This window comes from Amphiprion ocellaris, chromosome 13 (genome assembly GCF_022539595.1).
Source record: "Amphiprion ocellaris isolate individual 3 ecotype Okinawa chromosome 13, ASM2253959v1, whole genome shotgun sequence".
Taxonomy (NCBI): domain Eukaryota; kingdom Metazoa; phylum Chordata; class Actinopteri; family Pomacentridae; genus Amphiprion; species Amphiprion ocellaris.
In genome coordinates, this window is record NC_072778.1 from 30,184,737 (window position 1) to 30,202,463 (window position 17,727).

Here is a 17,727-nt window from a genome sequence, read left to right on the forward strand (position 1 = left end):
CAGGACCTCACCACACGGGTCAAGAAGGTTTCTGTCTCATTTCTACTCTGAAGCTCACCTTCTCCTGCTCAAACTGCTGACAAATGTTTCTGCTGCTCTAAAGTCTGGTCTCCAGAACTTCCTAAAAACTCTCAAAGTCTCTTCTGCTGCAGGTTGCTTTGTAGAACTGTTGCAGAAAACCTCACTAAACCACATGGAGGGGCCTCAAGATAGTCGTCCAAATGAAACCATACAAAAACCAAACTAGTGCAACCCAAACGCTAAAGTCTCCTGCAGCCTACCAGAGAAGCTCTGAGAACAGAGAATCAGGACAGGAACTCTTACCTTCTGGACAACCAACCTTGGTTCACAAACAAGAATAAAGAATGTGTCTGACCAAAAACCTCTAAAGACTCACTACAGCCAAGATAAAGACACAACTCAGCTGCACCAAATCCACTAATCACTGCACACATTAGCACCATGTGCTAACTGTGGCTAAAGAACCACATTTACTAAGACAACTATCCAGTACAAAGCCCTAAAACACAACAAGAAACACATTAAAGTCTATTTTACTGCTGGAAGCTGCAAGCCAACGCCTAAACCACAAACTAAAGCAACGGCGTCAAACCCGGTTCGGTGGTGAAGCGAAGCAGAGGAAATGTTTGTCTGCAGCTAAATAAAGCAGGAAGACACTGAGCTGCTCAGGTGTTCCTGATAACACCAAGCAGCCACCTGGACAGCCAATAGGAACACAGCTTCCTGGAAGTCCAGAGGGTTGGGTTAGTGAAGGAAATTTAGTTTAAAGTTGAAGCAGAAAGTTAACAAAGAAAGTTGAAAACCACCTTCTGATACCAGAAATCTCTGAGTTTTCACACAAAGAACACCTGAACATGTCAAACTGGTTCCATAGTAGAACCATCATTGTAAAAACGTCATAGTATGGTGTGTTGCTCAAAAAACATTAGGACCCGGCTGTCAGGGGACAAACATGTAAGAAACATGAGAACAGAGAGAGAATCCAACCAGTAGGTCACAGTTTATCATCCCCCAGTCATCTCCTGAAGTCCATATGGTGAGAGACATCAGTATCTGGTTGTTAATTTACCAGAGGATGCTTATAATCATGCTGATGTGGTCTGTACTCTACAGTATTTTAGTGACTCAATAAATGCCTAAGTTGTTTTTTTAAAATGCTTTTTAGTTTTTAATAAACATTTAACAGCCTATATGTAATTAATAAATGGCCTTTGCCTATCTTAAGAAAAATTCACTCAGAACTCTGATATGCTAACAGTACTTAATAAATCAATAAATACATACATACACACAAAAATAAGTTAATACATTAACTGTGTTAAGATAAGATTTAGATTTTTTTTAAAAAAGTTGTTTATGTTTTTGCAGAATCCAGTATTGCTCACTGGTTGGTCATTACATTTTGTTAGTTTGATTTCACTGTTTAAAATGATGCCACCTCTTTTCAGACAGAACCTGTGATAATAAAACAATACAAAATTTTTAGTTCTGTGTTAATAAAGCACTTAAAGCTTTAAGTATGGCTAAATGCTTTTTTCAAAATTAAATATATCACTCCTTAGGTGGTAGTGGCCCCAAGTTCAGTAAAGTTGGAAAGATATTCACAGATTCGGGCTTCCAGCATCAATAACTCATTAGATATAGGTTGTCAAAACATAAACGGTGCCTCTTTCCCATTGTTGCAAGGCAGACAATGTGCTACAAGCCCAGTTTTATCAAAAGTAGCTGTCTTTCAAGCTACAGGAATAACATTGGTGTCTATGGAGTGAACAGGGTCCGTCTGCAATTTGCAAAACCGCTGCAACAGTAAAGAGAGACAAATATTCAATAACTTCACTCTTATACATTGTAGTGTCACTAAAATCACTGCAGCCTTCAACTGGCTCCTGTTGTCAAAGTGTTTTAACAGTAAAGTAAATGCTGTAATTTGATTCTTTTAATGAACCATGTAACTTGAATGGATGTGATGCTGGTGTGACCACAGTGCACACGTCTGATGTTGCTCACAGTGGTCCAAGGGACACTCAGGGAGTTTGTGTGTTTGCTCACACTCAGGAAAAATTAGAGGGAACATTGTTTGGGACTCAAGCAGTTCCTTCTTTTACTCACTATCTCCCCAGCCTTAGAAAAAAAAAAAACCTGTTCACATGGCAGAGATGAGGCTGAGGTACACAGGAAATGTTTGGCTCCATTGTACAAGTTTGGGTAAACGGTTTTGTGGGTTGCCCAGTAAGCCAGTGGGTCTGCCGTTCTTTCTACAATTGCATTCGCTGTGGCGCTTTGCATTTGCCAGGCTCTACTTGCGTCTTCGTCTAATAGGCTCAACAGTTGAACTGAAAAATATTGAAGATCATCATCATCATCACCAGAAATGTCAGTCATTCCCTATTCAGAAGAGAAAAAGAATACCTGTGGAAGGTGCTGCTGGTGGTGGAGGACGAGGCTGCGGTGGTGCTTGTGACGTAGATGACTGCTGCTTGGTATTCTTTATGTTAATTGTTGTGCATTCTGTTATTAAACGTTCTTTCACACTGGCTGCCACTCTGATTGGTGAATCCAAAAGTTTTGAACTGCAGAGCCGCAAGTGTAGCAACAGTCAGTGAACTGTTCTTTTCTTTGGTTTGTAGTCTGTCAGCTAAGCACCTGACAAGGTTCTGTGCCAGGTGTTGTGGCATGGGGGTGGTGAGTTGGGAATATATATATATATATATATATATATATATATATATATATATATATATATATAATCTATCTATCTATCTATCTATCTATCTATCTATCTATCTATCTATCTATCTATCTATCTATCTATCTATCTATTCTCAGCAAAAAAACAATCTATTCTGCGAAAAACAATTCAAATGAACAACACTAAATAGGGATCTCCTATCCCGGAACACTCGATCCCGCTGAGTGATTCACATAACAAACCGAACCAATCAGGTGATTCGAAGCAGTTGAGTGCTTCAAACGTCACTGAAGTGATTCAAACGTCACGAGTCACGTGACCAAACCACGCCTCGGCACAGTGGCTCGTTACGTTTGCTTCATGAGCTACAGCGCATGTGTCGAAGCCTCGGGTATCAGAGGACCATCACTAAGTCAGGCTCTTCAATAAAAAGCAATGTGGTGCCAAACAGGGTGTATTGTTCTGTTAGGTGTGTTTCCTGATACTTTTGGTACATCTATGTTTTATTACTGCTGTATAAAGTTTCTTATGTGTCATTGGACTATATTTATCTTACTTTGGGCAGCAAGTAAAAACAAAAACACAATATCACCACGCAGATTAACACAAGCAACTGTAAATGAGTTTTAGTACAGAATAGATGGTGTTTTATTGTGAAAAGCTTTAAAGTAGTCTTTTTGTTTCTGGGAACTTTATTTTGTTGAGACATGAAGACAGACATGAGGTCTCACTCTGCACATTATTGACTCTTACAAATGTCACAAAATGAGTGTTAATTAAAAGAGCAGTGCAATTTAGGAGCTTAGACTGATTAAAGTACGTGTTTTCTAGTAAACACTTAAATTCACAGAATGAACATTTGAACATTTTGCAGTTTTGTTCAATTATCAGAGACTCCAAGCAGCCCTTTTCAAATTTGGGAGAGTGCTGGCTTTATAAATCTGTTAAAAACAGACCATTCTGTTTTTAAAATTCAAACTTTTTCACTGATGTTCCTCCAGTCTTCATTTAGACATACCCATCACTGTGACGAAGAGAGACACAACTGACAAAAAATCGAAACCAACAGCAAGTTATCGAGTGTCCAAATAACTTTTAGCTTGCATCAGCATTTCCTAAACAGTGAAGAATCTTTCCATGTGTGATGACAATTTACTTTCTACTTTACAAAAAGTGAAATAAAAATATCCCTACAGCTTTGATGGAGCTCACCACGCAACCTGGGAACAACCGTTTCACAGCAAAGGACTGGAGCTGATAAACTGTGAAGAAACTACAGATCCTGATCCATCCTGCCTCCATGAGTTTATTTATTACCTGCTGCTGTCAGATATTTCAGAAACTCAGAGGAAAGACAAACAGGTGGAAGCAGCGAATTAAACTTCAACTTATGTTAATGTTTTGTGGGGCAAATAAAAGAGAAGTTCAAATGCATTTCTGGTGAGTCTCATTTCATCTGAATATAATGCAGTAAAGTTTTGAATATTATGAGCATCTGAGTTTGTAAAAGGTGTGAAACTGTTGAGCCAAATAAATGAGATAGATGTTTTATCACATAAATTGGGTGTTTTCTTCTCTGTGATGTTGTTGGACAAATATCGTTGCTGAAATGTAGAATAAGTCACTAGACAAGAAACTGACAGGTTCAAATGGCAACAGATTAACAGAAAGGAGTGCATGTCTGAAAAAGACTTTCTTAGGAGTAAAACATATTTAGTAATATAAATATGACTTATGATAACTCCTATATAGTTAACCTTATTGAAATATAAAAAAAAGAAAGTGCTTATTATTTTTAAATTAAATAAATCCCCTCTATTGGAAAACAACAAGGTTATTGTTTACAACAAACGATATGAAAAAGAAAATACTGTCAAAACGTATGCGCATGCGCAATGTTCGGATCTGAGTCGGGTATTGAGTGGGACATCCTGTCCACACAGACGATCTTTGGTTCCAGCAGCAGGAACATGGCAGAGTCGGCGGCTAAAAGACGAACAGACAGCGGCGGATCTGGTGATTTAAATGTGGAAGTGAAGAAGCTGAAACCTGACCATGGAGACGGCCGACAGGAAGCTGAAAGTGGAAATATTCTGTCTGCTTTTAAAACATCCGCCGTGTTGAATGACTCCGCCCGAGAGAAAATCATCTTCATCCACGGAAAGGTTCTGTTTCTGTAAAGTTAGCTCACTTTACTGTGTTTATAGTCGATGTTTGGCTTGTTGTGACTGTGTTTGTAAACCTGAGAGCACTGAGAGGAAGAGGAAATGATTTGTATTGTTATATTCATTCAAACTGCTGCGAGTAGTTTGGAAAGCTAAAATATAACTTTCACTTCCGATGTGATATTTCAAAATAAGAGCATATTAGTGCATATAGTGGTTAGTGTTTTATTACACTGGTGTAGAGATGAATCTGCCGTTGTAATCAAGTGCTTTATGGCGAGGATTAATCCAATAGAAACGAGTATGACTGCAGTATAGAGAATAAATGTAGAGTTATTTATTTTTGCAGAAGCTGAAATGTTTAACCCTCTGTTTATCCTCAGGTGGCTGATCAGGATGCTGTGGTGATCCTGGAGAAGACTCCCATCAGGCAGGACTCTCTGGATGAGCTCTTTAGTGGCTCCACACTCAAGCTGGAGATGAGAAACGACATCTACAGCACGTATCGGCTGCAGGCCCCCCCTCACCTTAACGGTACGACCCCAAAAATACACATTCAGCTGTCATGTTGTCCACCTGAGGACTGAACCACAAAGCAGGATTGATGGTTAGCAAGGTAGTTTAAAGTTTACCTTATGTTTCCCACCTGAACTGATCCAGAGTGGTAATTCCATCTCAGAATATAATTAATATTATTATTATTATTATTTCTGCTCAAACCATCACTGATCTCATCTTATAGAGCATAATATGTGCGTATTTAAAAAGATATTTGTGAAGTTATAGCTTGACATACCAAATACTTTACACAATTTTTAAAAATATTGCTTTCCACCCACTTTCAGCACATTTTGTACACATTGAAATTTAAAGCTCTGTTTGAATGACAATATCTCAGAATCTGTTAAAGATGTGAAATTCAGAATCTGCAATATTAGACAAGCATATCCAAGAATCTCTCATTATAAGTGAGCGAAAAAAACAAACCTTTGAGAACATTTTAACAATAAAAATGGTAATGGCATTAGTGCTATTTTCTAAACCACGTGTCAATAATACAAAGCAAAATATATAGAATACTTTGTAATTTCACCTATTTGAAATGAATTTTATAACTGATTGAGCATTTACCACAAGTTGTAGCACAAAAACAAAAACATTGGTAGATGATCTCATCCAGTAGAAGTAAAAGAAAACATCTATTTTTATTTGTGTGTTTCCAGTATTGCAGACTCACAATCTGCATTTTTTCCCCCAGTTTTTCGTCTTGCTTTGGCTGCGGCAACAGTATTGGTTTTACATTGGAAAATATTTCTTATTTCCTTATATTGATTTAGGATTATTGTTTGCAGCTCTTGACCTGTCAAACGTTTGTGACAGCCACATTCAGACACTTTTGTTTGGTCTAACAGCTTCATGTGGCCTCAGCCTGATTTCAGTTGTTGGGTTTAGTAAAGTTGAAATTACTTCATTGTCCAGCCCTGTGGAGGAAAGTGATTGTAACCTGCATGTTTCTGTCCCACAGAGATTAAGACCACAGTTGTCTGTCCGGCTACAGAGAAACATGTGAAGAAATACCAGCGTCAGGAGAGTTTCCTGGTGGAGGAAACAGCAGAAGACTATCAGTCCATCACGTTGCCCTACATCCAGAAACAGAGCTTCAGTGTGCAGGTCAGCATCCTGGAATAACCTCCTCTGCTACTCTTTGTACTGCGCAGCTTTAGGTTTTACCATCATTTTTCTGCCTTCAGTGGGTTTACAACGTCCTGGAGAAGAAGGCTGAGGCTGAGAGGATACTTTATGAAGATCCAGACCCACAGGTTGGATTTCTCCTCCTTCCTGATTTCAAGTGGGACCAAAAGCAGGTGAGAGAGCAGGAAAACTGATCTCTGTGAAGCAGCTGGATATTTCCTTTCTGGTCAGCAAATATCAGACTTTATTCGAGTTCTTAGTAAGCAGAGCTGCACTATTTATTATTTCAGCAGTAGTCACATGTCTAGAAGGTCAATGTGAAGAAAAACAAGTCAACTCAAACACATCATAGCACTGCTTTGGCTCATTTTCCAGGAATAATCTACAAGAGAAGTCAGTCTGATAGAACATATTTCACTCAGATTTAAGGTTTAATGACATGTCACGTAGTTGTGCACAGCAAACTGAAAGAGGAACAGCAGAGAAACACTGAAAAGGAAGATTTGATTGCAAAAAAAAATCATTTTGTATGGGCAAATTTCACGACTGAACGGATGATGTTGACCAAAAAGAGGTCATCTGTCAGCTGTTTCTTGCAGTTTATGCCACTAAATGAGGCAACACAACTAAACTAATCATCTAAATCAGTGACACAAAGCTCAGAAACAAAAGAACCAGGCAGCTAAAATTAAAATAAAATAAGAGAGAACATTTCAAACAAGTAAAGCACTCAGAGAGTGCAGTTCTCCGCCAAGGCTGCTTAGTCGCTGTATGATGTCTGACAGATTAAATCTTTAAACAATTTGTGGTCCACAGCGGTTGATATAGTAGCATCACAATCATGTGCTAATCAGCAGGCAGCTGATGTAGTGTTCACTTGTTGTCATGGTTACAGTGACGCTGTGACGCTATCTGGCAATGATACAGAAATCTTTAACAAACTCGTGGATCCAGAATATAAGCAGCATCACTGCCAAACCCTAATCAGTTGGTCCTTGTGTCATTTCTGACCTTCCCTGAAAATTTTATCCAAATCTGTTATTGAGTGATGTTGCTAACAGACGGACAGACGTTGATTGTCACATAACTCTGCCACATTCCTTGGTGGAGTAATAAACAGCACATAATACAAAATAAACCACTAAAACTAATTAAAGCTAAAAGTAAACTTCACATAAAAGCAAATTTATCAAAGTGGGTTTTCAGAAGTGTTATAAAAGAAGTTACTGACTCTGCAGGCCTCGTCTCCAAAGGCAGGTCGTTCCAAAGTCGAGGTCCTGATGGAGAAAGCTCGTCACCTTTAGATTTAAGCCTCGACTTTGGACTGACCATATGTGATCGGAGCACATAAAAAGTATAATACTAGATTTTTACAGTGTTCAAACCAGTTTGAAGTTTCTCTTTAACTGTATCTCTCACTGTATCTGTCCTCCTCCCTCAGGTCGATGATTTATACCTGCTCGCTATAGTACATCAGAGAAACATCAAGAGTCTCAGAGATCTGAGGTCAGAACATCTGCCGCTGCTGCAGAACGTCCTCCAGAAAGGAAAGGTGAGTTCACACTGATCCTGAGGAGAAAAAGAACAGAAATAAACTTAGGAGTGGCGTCAGACTGAAGAGAAAGGATGCTGAAAGGTGTGTAACTGTGCTTTAGGAGCAGATCCTGCAGCGCTACAAGCTTCCAGCCAGTCAGCTGAGGGTCTACCTGCACTACCAGCCCTCCTACTACCACCTGCACGTCCACTTCACCAAGCTGGGCTACGAGGCTCCGGGCTGCGGCGTCGAACGAGCCCACCTCCTCACCGACGTCATCCAGAACCTCCAGTCCGACCCGCGGTACTACGAGACCCGGACGTTGTACTTCCCCCTGAGGGCAGATGATGGGCTGCTGGGCAAGTTCAAGGAGGCAGGAAAACTGTAACGGACCGTATGTGTATCATCTTCCCTTGGGAGGTTTCCATCCTTTTTTTAGAAAGTCAGATATCATCCAAACATCCGTAGTCTCCTTTGAGACCAGGTTGGTTGTCACAGAACAAACAGTTTTATAACGGTGTACTCCTGCCTTATCTGGTTAGTAGTCAGCTTTTATTGCTAATGATTTTGATACACTTGGATGAGTAATTAGCTCATGTTTTTCTAATCATGATCATATTATCACCATTTGTACTATAAGATGAAGTGAGAACACAGGAGTCGATGTGACAAAATGTGGTTAAATATTTTTCGGCATTATTAGTATTTTTTGTGTTTTAAGGTGCTTTTCATGTTTGACTGAATGTTGGTGACTGAATTAAAGTCATTTTTCTCTACTTAACGTGTTTAATTCAGTTTATTTATTTTTAAATGTTTAAATAATTTTATGTTTTCAGTTGCAGAAATGATTTAATCAGGATCAGAATTATCCAGATTTGAAAATCCCATGTTTCGATATCCAGGATCAGATAACACTGTCATACAAATTTTTGTCCGCTTCCAAGATAAAATTGTCTAAATCTTACATACTTTGATAAGATGAATGGAAAAGCAAATTATTAAACTGATGGCTGGCTAATGTTCCAAGATATTTAATGACAAAGTCTTATTATGTATATACATGTACTGAAATCTTGAGTTTTAAAGAATATTTATATCTGAAGTCTCCAAGTGCTGCCCTGGCAAGGACTAAACAAATGAAGTCTGATGCCTTATTGTAAGTAAATCTATTAGGAAAATACAAACTGAAACATCACTTAAAATAGGGGTGTCAAACATGCGGCCCGTGGGCCAAAACCGGCCCTCCAGAGGGTCCAATCTGGCACACAGGACGACTTTATAAAGTGTAAATTGTACATTTGTAAAACTATAAAATAATTTCTAGACCTTGACAATTTTTTTGATCATAAAGTAAAATACTAGATTGCTCATTGTTCTGTTGTAATTTTGTGTCTCATTTTTGTAATATTTTGCCTTGTTTGTGTTGTTTTTTGTCTTTGTTTTTATCTGACTTTTGTCATTTGTCTCATGTTTTTGTTGTTTTGCTTCTTATTTTTGCCATTTTGTGTTTTGCTTCCATCGTTGTTTTATCATTTTTGTCATTTTGTGTCTTTTTTGCCTCATTTTTGCTGTTTGTACATTTTTTTTGCTACTTTGTAAGTTTTTTGTCTAATTTTTGCATCTTTTTTGTTTCGTGTTGTTTGTCTAATTTTTGTCATTTTGTTTCTCACTTTTGTCGTTTTGTGTCTCATTTTTGTAATATTTCGTCTCGATTTTGTTTTTTTTGTTGTTTTTTTGTCTAACTTTTGTCGTTTTGATCATAAAGTAAATTATTGCATCATTCAGTTCCAGATATCTGTCACTAAATGTTTTGTTCCTTTGTAGATAAACTGTGATCTTTAAGTTGTAATGTGGAAATGATAAACTGAGGCATATTGTTGTTGAAATTGAATTTAGTTTTCTGAAGAAATTTCAGGTTGTTCATAATATTTAGCATAAAAAAATCTTATCTGTGAACATTTTCAGAATGTGCTTTTTTTGCACTGAAACAAAGGAAAAATGTAGAGTTGTGGTTATTTATAGGTTATTATGCTATGATTTTTCTGCTCCGGCCCACTTGAGATCAAATTGGGCAGAATGTGGAACCTGAACTTACAACAAGAGTTCTGCAGTATATACATGGGGCTTTTTTGCTCGTCTCTTGTACAAGGCATCAGGATCATTCGTTGACATATTCCAGCAGTAGTCAGAAGCATAGACGGATTCCATTTTCCCTGATACCTTTTCTCCATGACTGCCCAACTCTCGTCCTGATCCTCTACTTTGCATCCAAATAAAGATAACATGCCTTTTTCACAGCAGCAGTTATGCTGCACTTTTGTCATGCAGAGGCTACCTCGCCACAAATTAACAGAAGTTATCTGCGTTGTTTACACAGTTTCGAAGCGTCTCTGGTTCCTCGGGTAAAAAATACGAGACAGTTTGATAAAAGTTTCCCACACTGACAAAAGCTGCTACATGTAACTTGGATCGATGCTCATCATGGTTTATGAAATGTAACTAAGTATGTAATATGTCAAAGAGGGCATGTTCTATCAAAACATTAGATGAATATGTTCTACATTGAGTCAGAACTTGTAGCTCAGACACATACTTATCCTTTAATTAATAATCACTCATTACTTCAGATAGAATTTCAATATTATTGTACCTTGATAACTTCAGCCAAACATCACTTTTGACTTATTTTTTTCTTTTTTAGTAACTGAAAGTAGGTAAAGTTTAACTACTTTTATTCTGGAAGCATTCTGCTTGTAGACCAGAGGAATCAGTGTGGATCAGATCACCCCAAACCAGATGAAAAGTTTTCAAGGATAACAAATCCAGATTTCCAGCACTATCGATGCAACTACATTCAGTCTTTCATTAGATAGTACTCTACTGATTTCTTTAGTGAAGCTTTTACCGTGTTTAGCTATATTTATTTCTGGTCTTTCTTTTTTATTTAGCATCTTTTAAAAGAAAGCTGTTTTGTAAAGATAGAACCTAAATACACATGTATAAGGTTATTATTAGGATTATCTTATGAGATTTTCTGCTTCTTTGTAGTTATTTTGTGCTCTTGTTTTGAAGCCTACAGATTATTTATCTGCATTTTTGACATTCTATGCTAATTTTCCATCATGCTGGTGAAGTATAGTGTTAGACACATGACATGAGATCTTTCAAACACAGATGTCTTGGTGCAATTCTACTACCAAGTCTCACGTTCTAACTTTTTTAGCTACACTGAAGCATTCACTTTAACAAAACACTAGGTGGCAGTGTTAATGCTTTAAAAAAAAAAAAAGTCATCCAACTTTTATTGTGAAACTGTCACTGAAACTGCAAAATCAAACCTCAACTCTGTGGATAGCAAGTTTCTGTTTATCTCTTCTGTTCATCAAATAAATCAAATGTTGAGTTGTTTGAGTTGTTTTCTAAACAGGAGGACGGTTTGTTTCCATCAAACTGTATTTAACCTCCATCCGCTCAAACTGCTGCTGCTGCTGCTGCTGGAGAACCACGTTTAGTTGGTTTGGTACCACGAAACCAGAAGCTCTCAGCTGCATCCACAAACACTCCTCCTCCTTCAAGGAAAGTCTCAGAAACAAATAAAGTCTGAGAAACAAATAATTATGACGCTCAGAGCTGTGTTTTTTTTTTTTTTTTTTTTTACAGCAGTTTGAATCTTTAACGTTTGCATTTTAAGCTTCTGGACTGGCTCAGACTTGATACAGGATGAAACTGTCATTAAGAACATTTCTTGCAGCAAACATCATTTTCTTATCTCATCTGGAGTCAGTTGGGCGGTGCTCTGCGTTGTGCTGAAGGTGCGTTCAGGTGTCGCTCGCAAAAATGTAAACTCGCTGACTAAGGATAAAGTGAAAACATGTTCCTTCCTAATGAGTGTATTCAGGAGCCTTTAGTGATTAACTGAACCTGAAGAAGTTACAGCGTTAAAACACATTAAAACAGTGATCAAATGTCCTAATTATGTGATCATTATAATGTGGAAAAGCATCATATATCTAAAACATTATTTAACTTGATCGTAAAATGTAAAATACTTATTTGCTGCTGCTGAGCCATAAGTACCCCATCCGTTTCATTGCCAGACACTATTTAAAGAAAAATGTATTGAAATTATCTTGTTTCTTATGAATAGTATTCTGTTTATTTAACTTAACACAGTCACACATTTTGTTCGACTTTTTATTTTGTCTCACATGCTACTTAAAAATATGTGGTAAATACATGTTTAAAACAAGTTATATCTCAGGTTCTTGTACTTTAATTAGAATTTAGAGCAGGTGATTTATTAATTCCGATGGTCTCTCAGGTGGTGATGATCCGTCACATGTTTTTAATCTATTACACATTGGATATCTGTTAGAAACACTGCTACAAGATATTGTTGCTAATGTGCTGTACTTGTTTGGGTGATATTTTACTTGAAACCTAAATTCAAAAGTTATACACTGAATGTAGCATTAAAAACCCTCACAGATTTGACATATTACTATTATCTTGTGGTATATTTGATTTATTATATGTCTTTATTTTTGTATCTTTGTGTTTTTTTTGTGTAATTATAAGATTCATTTAGATAATAAAACTTATATGTATGTTAATGACTTACATAGTCATTGGCATACATTTGAAACACTTTAAAGATCACCTATGAAGCAAATGCATCAGAAATCACTCATTAAATCAAATCAAATTAGATGAGAAGCAACTTCATTGCCATTACACAGAGTATTAGGACAACGAAAGGCAGTTTAACATCTAACCAGGAGTGCAACAGCAGCAGTAAAGTTCATTATTTACAGTATGGTATAAAGAGTATATTGCAGTATAACCAATATGAACAGAGTGCTATGAACACACTAATGACTATATAGATGTGGCTGCAATATAAACAAAAAATCTAAATCTACAGGAAGAGATAAATAGTGGTATGAGCAGCATAAATAATACAAATAGTACAAATAGTTCAGACAATGTGAACAGTAATCAGCCAGTTAGCGTTACTTCCCAAATGCAAATGAGTATATGAGTCTATCAATAGAAGAATAACCTGCTGGGTGTTGCACAGTTGCCGCCAGTGTTTTATAGATACAAGATTTGCATCTGACAATGGTGATTTCCGACTCTCCGCGTCGTCCTGAACGCATCAATGGAACGGAGACGCAGCTCAGGACTGAAGACAAATAATCCAATAATCAGCAGCAGCAGCAGCAGCAGGAGCAGCTCATGTCTTGGTTCCAGAGTCTGAGGGATGAATTCACTCTGAGGCCGTTTGAGATCCAGCACACGCGGTGAGTTTCTCTCCACTGATTCCTCACCAAGTTCAGCTTCAGTCTGATCAACGGCATGTTTGATCAGTGATCGATACATGGACTCAGCTGCTTTTGTTTGAGCTCCAGGACTTGATGGAGGAAACGTGTGTGTGTGTTGTTTGGAAACATGTATATGGGCTGTAATTGTTGCATGTTGCAGTTTTTGAACTCCTGTAGTTTTTATGGAGTATTAAAGAATATTTCCAGTAAACTTTACAAAACGATCAGAGTTTCAAACTTTGGCTGAGCTGGAAGTAGACTGTAAAGTGATTAGACAAACTTCATCTGCACAAATAATCAAATTTCCCCTCAGACAAACATTTTCAGTTTCAGTCTTCTCCACGAGTAGGTTTGAGTTGTATTAACTTGATAAATTAAATTTCTCCAAATGAAGTTACCCAGCAGCATCACCAGTTTAAGTAGGATGCATTCAAGTCCCAAATTAACAGCTTCTTTTTATATAAAATCAATTTAAAGTTTCCAGTTTTTCCAATTTAAATAGTTGTTTTGTATCATATGTTAAAGGTGAGCCATGATTTTGTCAATAAACTGTCCATTTTTTCAATTTTTCTTCATATTTATTTGAGTTGCAGAAGCAAAATTTAAAGGTCAAAAGAGCAATAGAGCTCTTTTTTCTTAACTTTTGTTTGTATTAGAATAAGTTAAAAAGGACAACGTGTAATTTTTCCTGACAGAAACTCCAAAACTAAACCATCAGCAAAACAGAAAGCTCAATAAGATTAATTCAAAACAGTATTTTAATTCAACTCCAGCTCATATACGGTGTTTACAGTGTAGTTTCCTGGTTCGATATAATCCAAGCTTCACTTTTCTCCTTTTACTTTACCTTTACATAATGACTGCATATTTACAGATCGATTCCACGAGTGTCTCCTCTCATGCAGATTGTAAATACTCTTTATTGTTTATTTTTGGGGTTCAAATTCAGATATTTGAAGTCCACTTCCAGCTTTTTCCTGAATGGTCAGTGCTCTGTAATGCTGCCATGAGATCAACACTAACAGTGTGTGTTTTAGTGGAGGCAGGTCAAGGACGCTGCAGATTAAACGGTTATCTTTCACTGTGTTAGAACCTCTGTAATCCTCAACACTGTCACTGACTCATTCAGAAAATAGCGTCATGCTGTCTGTCTGTCAGGATCAAAGAGTCTATTGATCCGGGATCATCTGATGTGATCTGATCTGATCTGATCTGAGCTGATCCCTACGAGGACGAACTCAAACATCATGACTGCAGCGTGTCGTTGTGCCGTAACAAACAGTCGGTTTCATGCTAAAACCCACCTAAACCCTGATAAATGCTGTTGCTGTTGCTGTTGCTGCTGCGCTGGCGCTAAACTGAGTTATCACACTGGATACGTGAGCTTTAGGGCATCAGGCTGCTAATATGACAGAGAAGCCTGATAAATGTGGCTGTGAGATGATCATCTGTCAGTGGGTCACGGAACAAACCCGGAGGATTGTCCTGTTCACTGATACACAATTAGACCTGCTGCTGTTACTGTGCAGCTGAATGTTGAGTTCCTTCTATTCTGTGCAGCCTGAGGGACTGTTTTCTTATTATTAATTGTTCAAATATAGCAAAAAATCATCTTAATTTCAGCTCCCATCGTGTGCATTTAAAACAGGAAATTTCCAAGCTTGTCTGTTATTGTCCAGAGCAAAAAGGATCAATGAGCTGCTATTAGTAGACTTAGAACTGAAACTCTGAACTGTTTCCCATATTATTAAAGGGATGTTCCACCAGTTTTAAACATAAATATCTGTATACTCATCATGTTTAGCTCTGCTCATCCCATGAATTCAGTTGTATAATGTTTTTAGTGGCTCCTGGAGGACAGAAGTCGGTATTTGTTGGGTAAATTATAGGAAATGTAGGATCCAAACTAGGGTTTGATCAATATGGTTGTTTCTCTGTTTGTTTTTTTTAGGGCCGATGCTGATTATTGATAGTCAAGAAAGACCAATAGCTGATCTTTGGAACTGATATACATACATGTAATGTTTCAGCAGCATGTGATAGCAGAGAACCTGTCATTCATAATTAGGCTTCTTCATTAATAAGGGTTATTATAACTGAATATGTAAAATAGAAATAGGAGTGATTAAATTAGGACGCTGTTATTCTCTATTTTCTTAATCTTTCACTGTTCTGTCACTTTTATTGTCCACTAGGGTTCATATCTTAAAGCTTTATTAATTAGTGTTTTCAGGCTGCCTTTCAACTTAGCTGCTAGCCGTTAGCTTAGCCTTAGCCACTGTGAGAGAAGCTAATGTCCTGGTTTGTGACAATGGCCTATGTTGCTAGTTCAGTTTTTGCAGTTTCTGCTTGAGATGCATTTTCGAGACCACAGAGGGAGGAGACTCTAATTTGTCAATAATTGGCCATTAAAAATACTGATAATCGAATAATGCCAGATATTGGTCACGATAATCGGCCAGGCCAGTAATCTGTCAAACCCTCATCCAGACTAGGCCTGAACAGTGACTTCATTTCAAATCGCAATTACAACTCGAAACAGTGAAGCTAGCAACTTGCAAAGGCTGCAGTTTCAGATGTACAGGCAGAACGTCTGTCCCAGAGTTTAAACTTGTTTTGTCAATAGTTCTCCTTGTGCTTCAGTCCCATTACATGTTTTAAATCCATTACACAGTGATTATTGAGCTGAAGCTAGACTTGAAATATCACAAATCAAATCACAATGCCTGTCAAAATAATTGCAACTGCACACATCACCATATTGTTCAGAACTAGAAAGTTCATCTTATGTGAATACAAGCAAGAACACACAGTGTCTCCTGCAGCCTGTAGAAGATAAACTGGGTTACATTCAGCACTAGTGGTCGACTGATGTGGGTTTTTCAATGCCTATGCAGATATTTAGAGAAACGGGGCAGCTGGTGGCCAATATGTAATGCAGATATCATGTTGTGTTTTTTTTATATCTAATGAAATACAGAAATGTTAACAGTTATTGTCTTTGGTGTTGTTGTTTGCTAGCCTTAGCTGCAAATTCATGGCACTTGTGGTTACGCTTTTGATAGTGTTTTATCTTGTAAAGCTCCGTTACTTGTTTTGAATGTGTTGCAAAGTTACAAGTTATTTTCCCCAAATTGTTCAGCCTTATAGCATTGAAGTAACAATATAAATAAATCAAACATCCGGCATTTTAGTCTCTATTAAGATATGTCGGCCTCTGCTGCTTTAATTTCAACATTTCTTTTTAAAATGCGTCTTGTTTTTTTTTCACTGAACTGCTGTAGAAGCTCCTCACTAATGTTGCGTATCTATTTGAGACAGCTGTAAACAAAAGCTGCACACAGTCTGGACCTTGGTTGTCCAACACAACCTTGAGACTTAGCAATGTTGGAAAGACAACGTCAATAAATATTGATCAGAGTGACTATAAACTGCTATAATTGTATGATTTCAATGTGACTGTAGTCTGTAACCATGGTGATGGCACATAATTACATGGTTTATCATATTATTAGTTTCTTCGGTCAAATATGGAGGTCTACGTTGCCAAGCATTTAGCAGTATCTTGTTCATGTCAGCTGTAGTCCAGTGGTTTCTATAAACGATAATCAGGGTCTGTGTTGGAGAGAAGTGAACTCTGACCGACTGGAGCCTCGCTGATGGAAATCACATTAGAACATTACAACAGGTAACAATCACTGGAGTTTGTCTGCCCTGTGGTTCCGTCTCAGGGATAAATACTGTCGGATCAGGAGTCTGATGTGATTTTAGCTTCAGTGGGAGATGATAAATAGGCTTGTCACAGTCAGTGTGCAGTTCTTTCAGCTGTGATCATTTTGAATAATCATGAGAATCACTTCCACTCATCTGTATAAAAACAGCTGGATGACACAGAAATGCCCTGTTTTAGTCACTATTCATTGCTTGACACTGTTTGTGCCTCCTTCTTCTGCTGTGGTTTAATGACACCAGCTGTTTATCTGGCGGCTCTTCTAATATTTGACCAACTACAATTCACTGAGCATGTACTGACTTTGAAGTGATCGATTTACCAGACGGTCTTTGTTTCAACCCTCACCTGTGGTCCTGAGCTCTGGATAGTGACTGAAAGATTGAAGTTGTGGCTACAAACAGCCGAAATGAGTTTCTTCTGTATGGTGGCTGGGACTCGGCCTTGAGATCTAGTGAGGAGTTTGAAGTACAGTCGTTGCTCCGTCACATTGAAAGGAACCAGCCGAGGTGATTTGGGGGTTTTCAGACCACATCCAACTGGGAGGAGACTTTGAGGTCAACCCTGAACTC

At 37.8% G+C, this 17,727-nt stretch overlaps 2 protein-coding genes across 4 annotated transcripts in view; both read left to right on the top strand.

Moving 5' to 3' along the window:
* Positions 1–4,599: 4,599 nt before the first annotated feature.
* dcps (decapping enzyme, scavenger) lies at positions 4,600–8,877 on the top strand. Its single transcript, XM_023268375.3, has 6 exons — positions 4,600–4,875; positions 5,259–5,409; positions 6,401–6,546; positions 6,627–6,740; positions 8,009–8,119; positions 8,223–8,877. The coding sequence occupies exons 1-6, from the start codon at positions 4,606–4,608 to the stop codon at positions 8,487–8,489; spliced, it is 1,059 nt and encodes a 352-aa protein (XP_023124143.3). The 5' UTR covers positions 4,600–4,605; the 3' UTR covers positions 8,490–8,877.
* Positions 8,878–13,256: 4,379 nt separating this feature from the next.
* Positions 13,257–17,727, top strand: part of zgc:66433 (CRACD like) — a 66,324-nt gene continuing 61,853 nt past the window's right edge. Inside the window, exon 1 of one of the 3 annotated variants that reach the window (XM_055016679.1) lies at positions 13,257–13,404. In XM_055016679.1, coding sequence (XP_054872654.1) covers positions 13,340–13,404 — 65 coding nt within the window. In that variant the 5' untranslated portion in view covers positions 13,257–13,339. The remainder of the gene's footprint in view (positions 13,405–17,727) is intronic. The other 2 variants (XM_055016681.1, XM_055016680.1) reach the window with 2 other exon arrangements.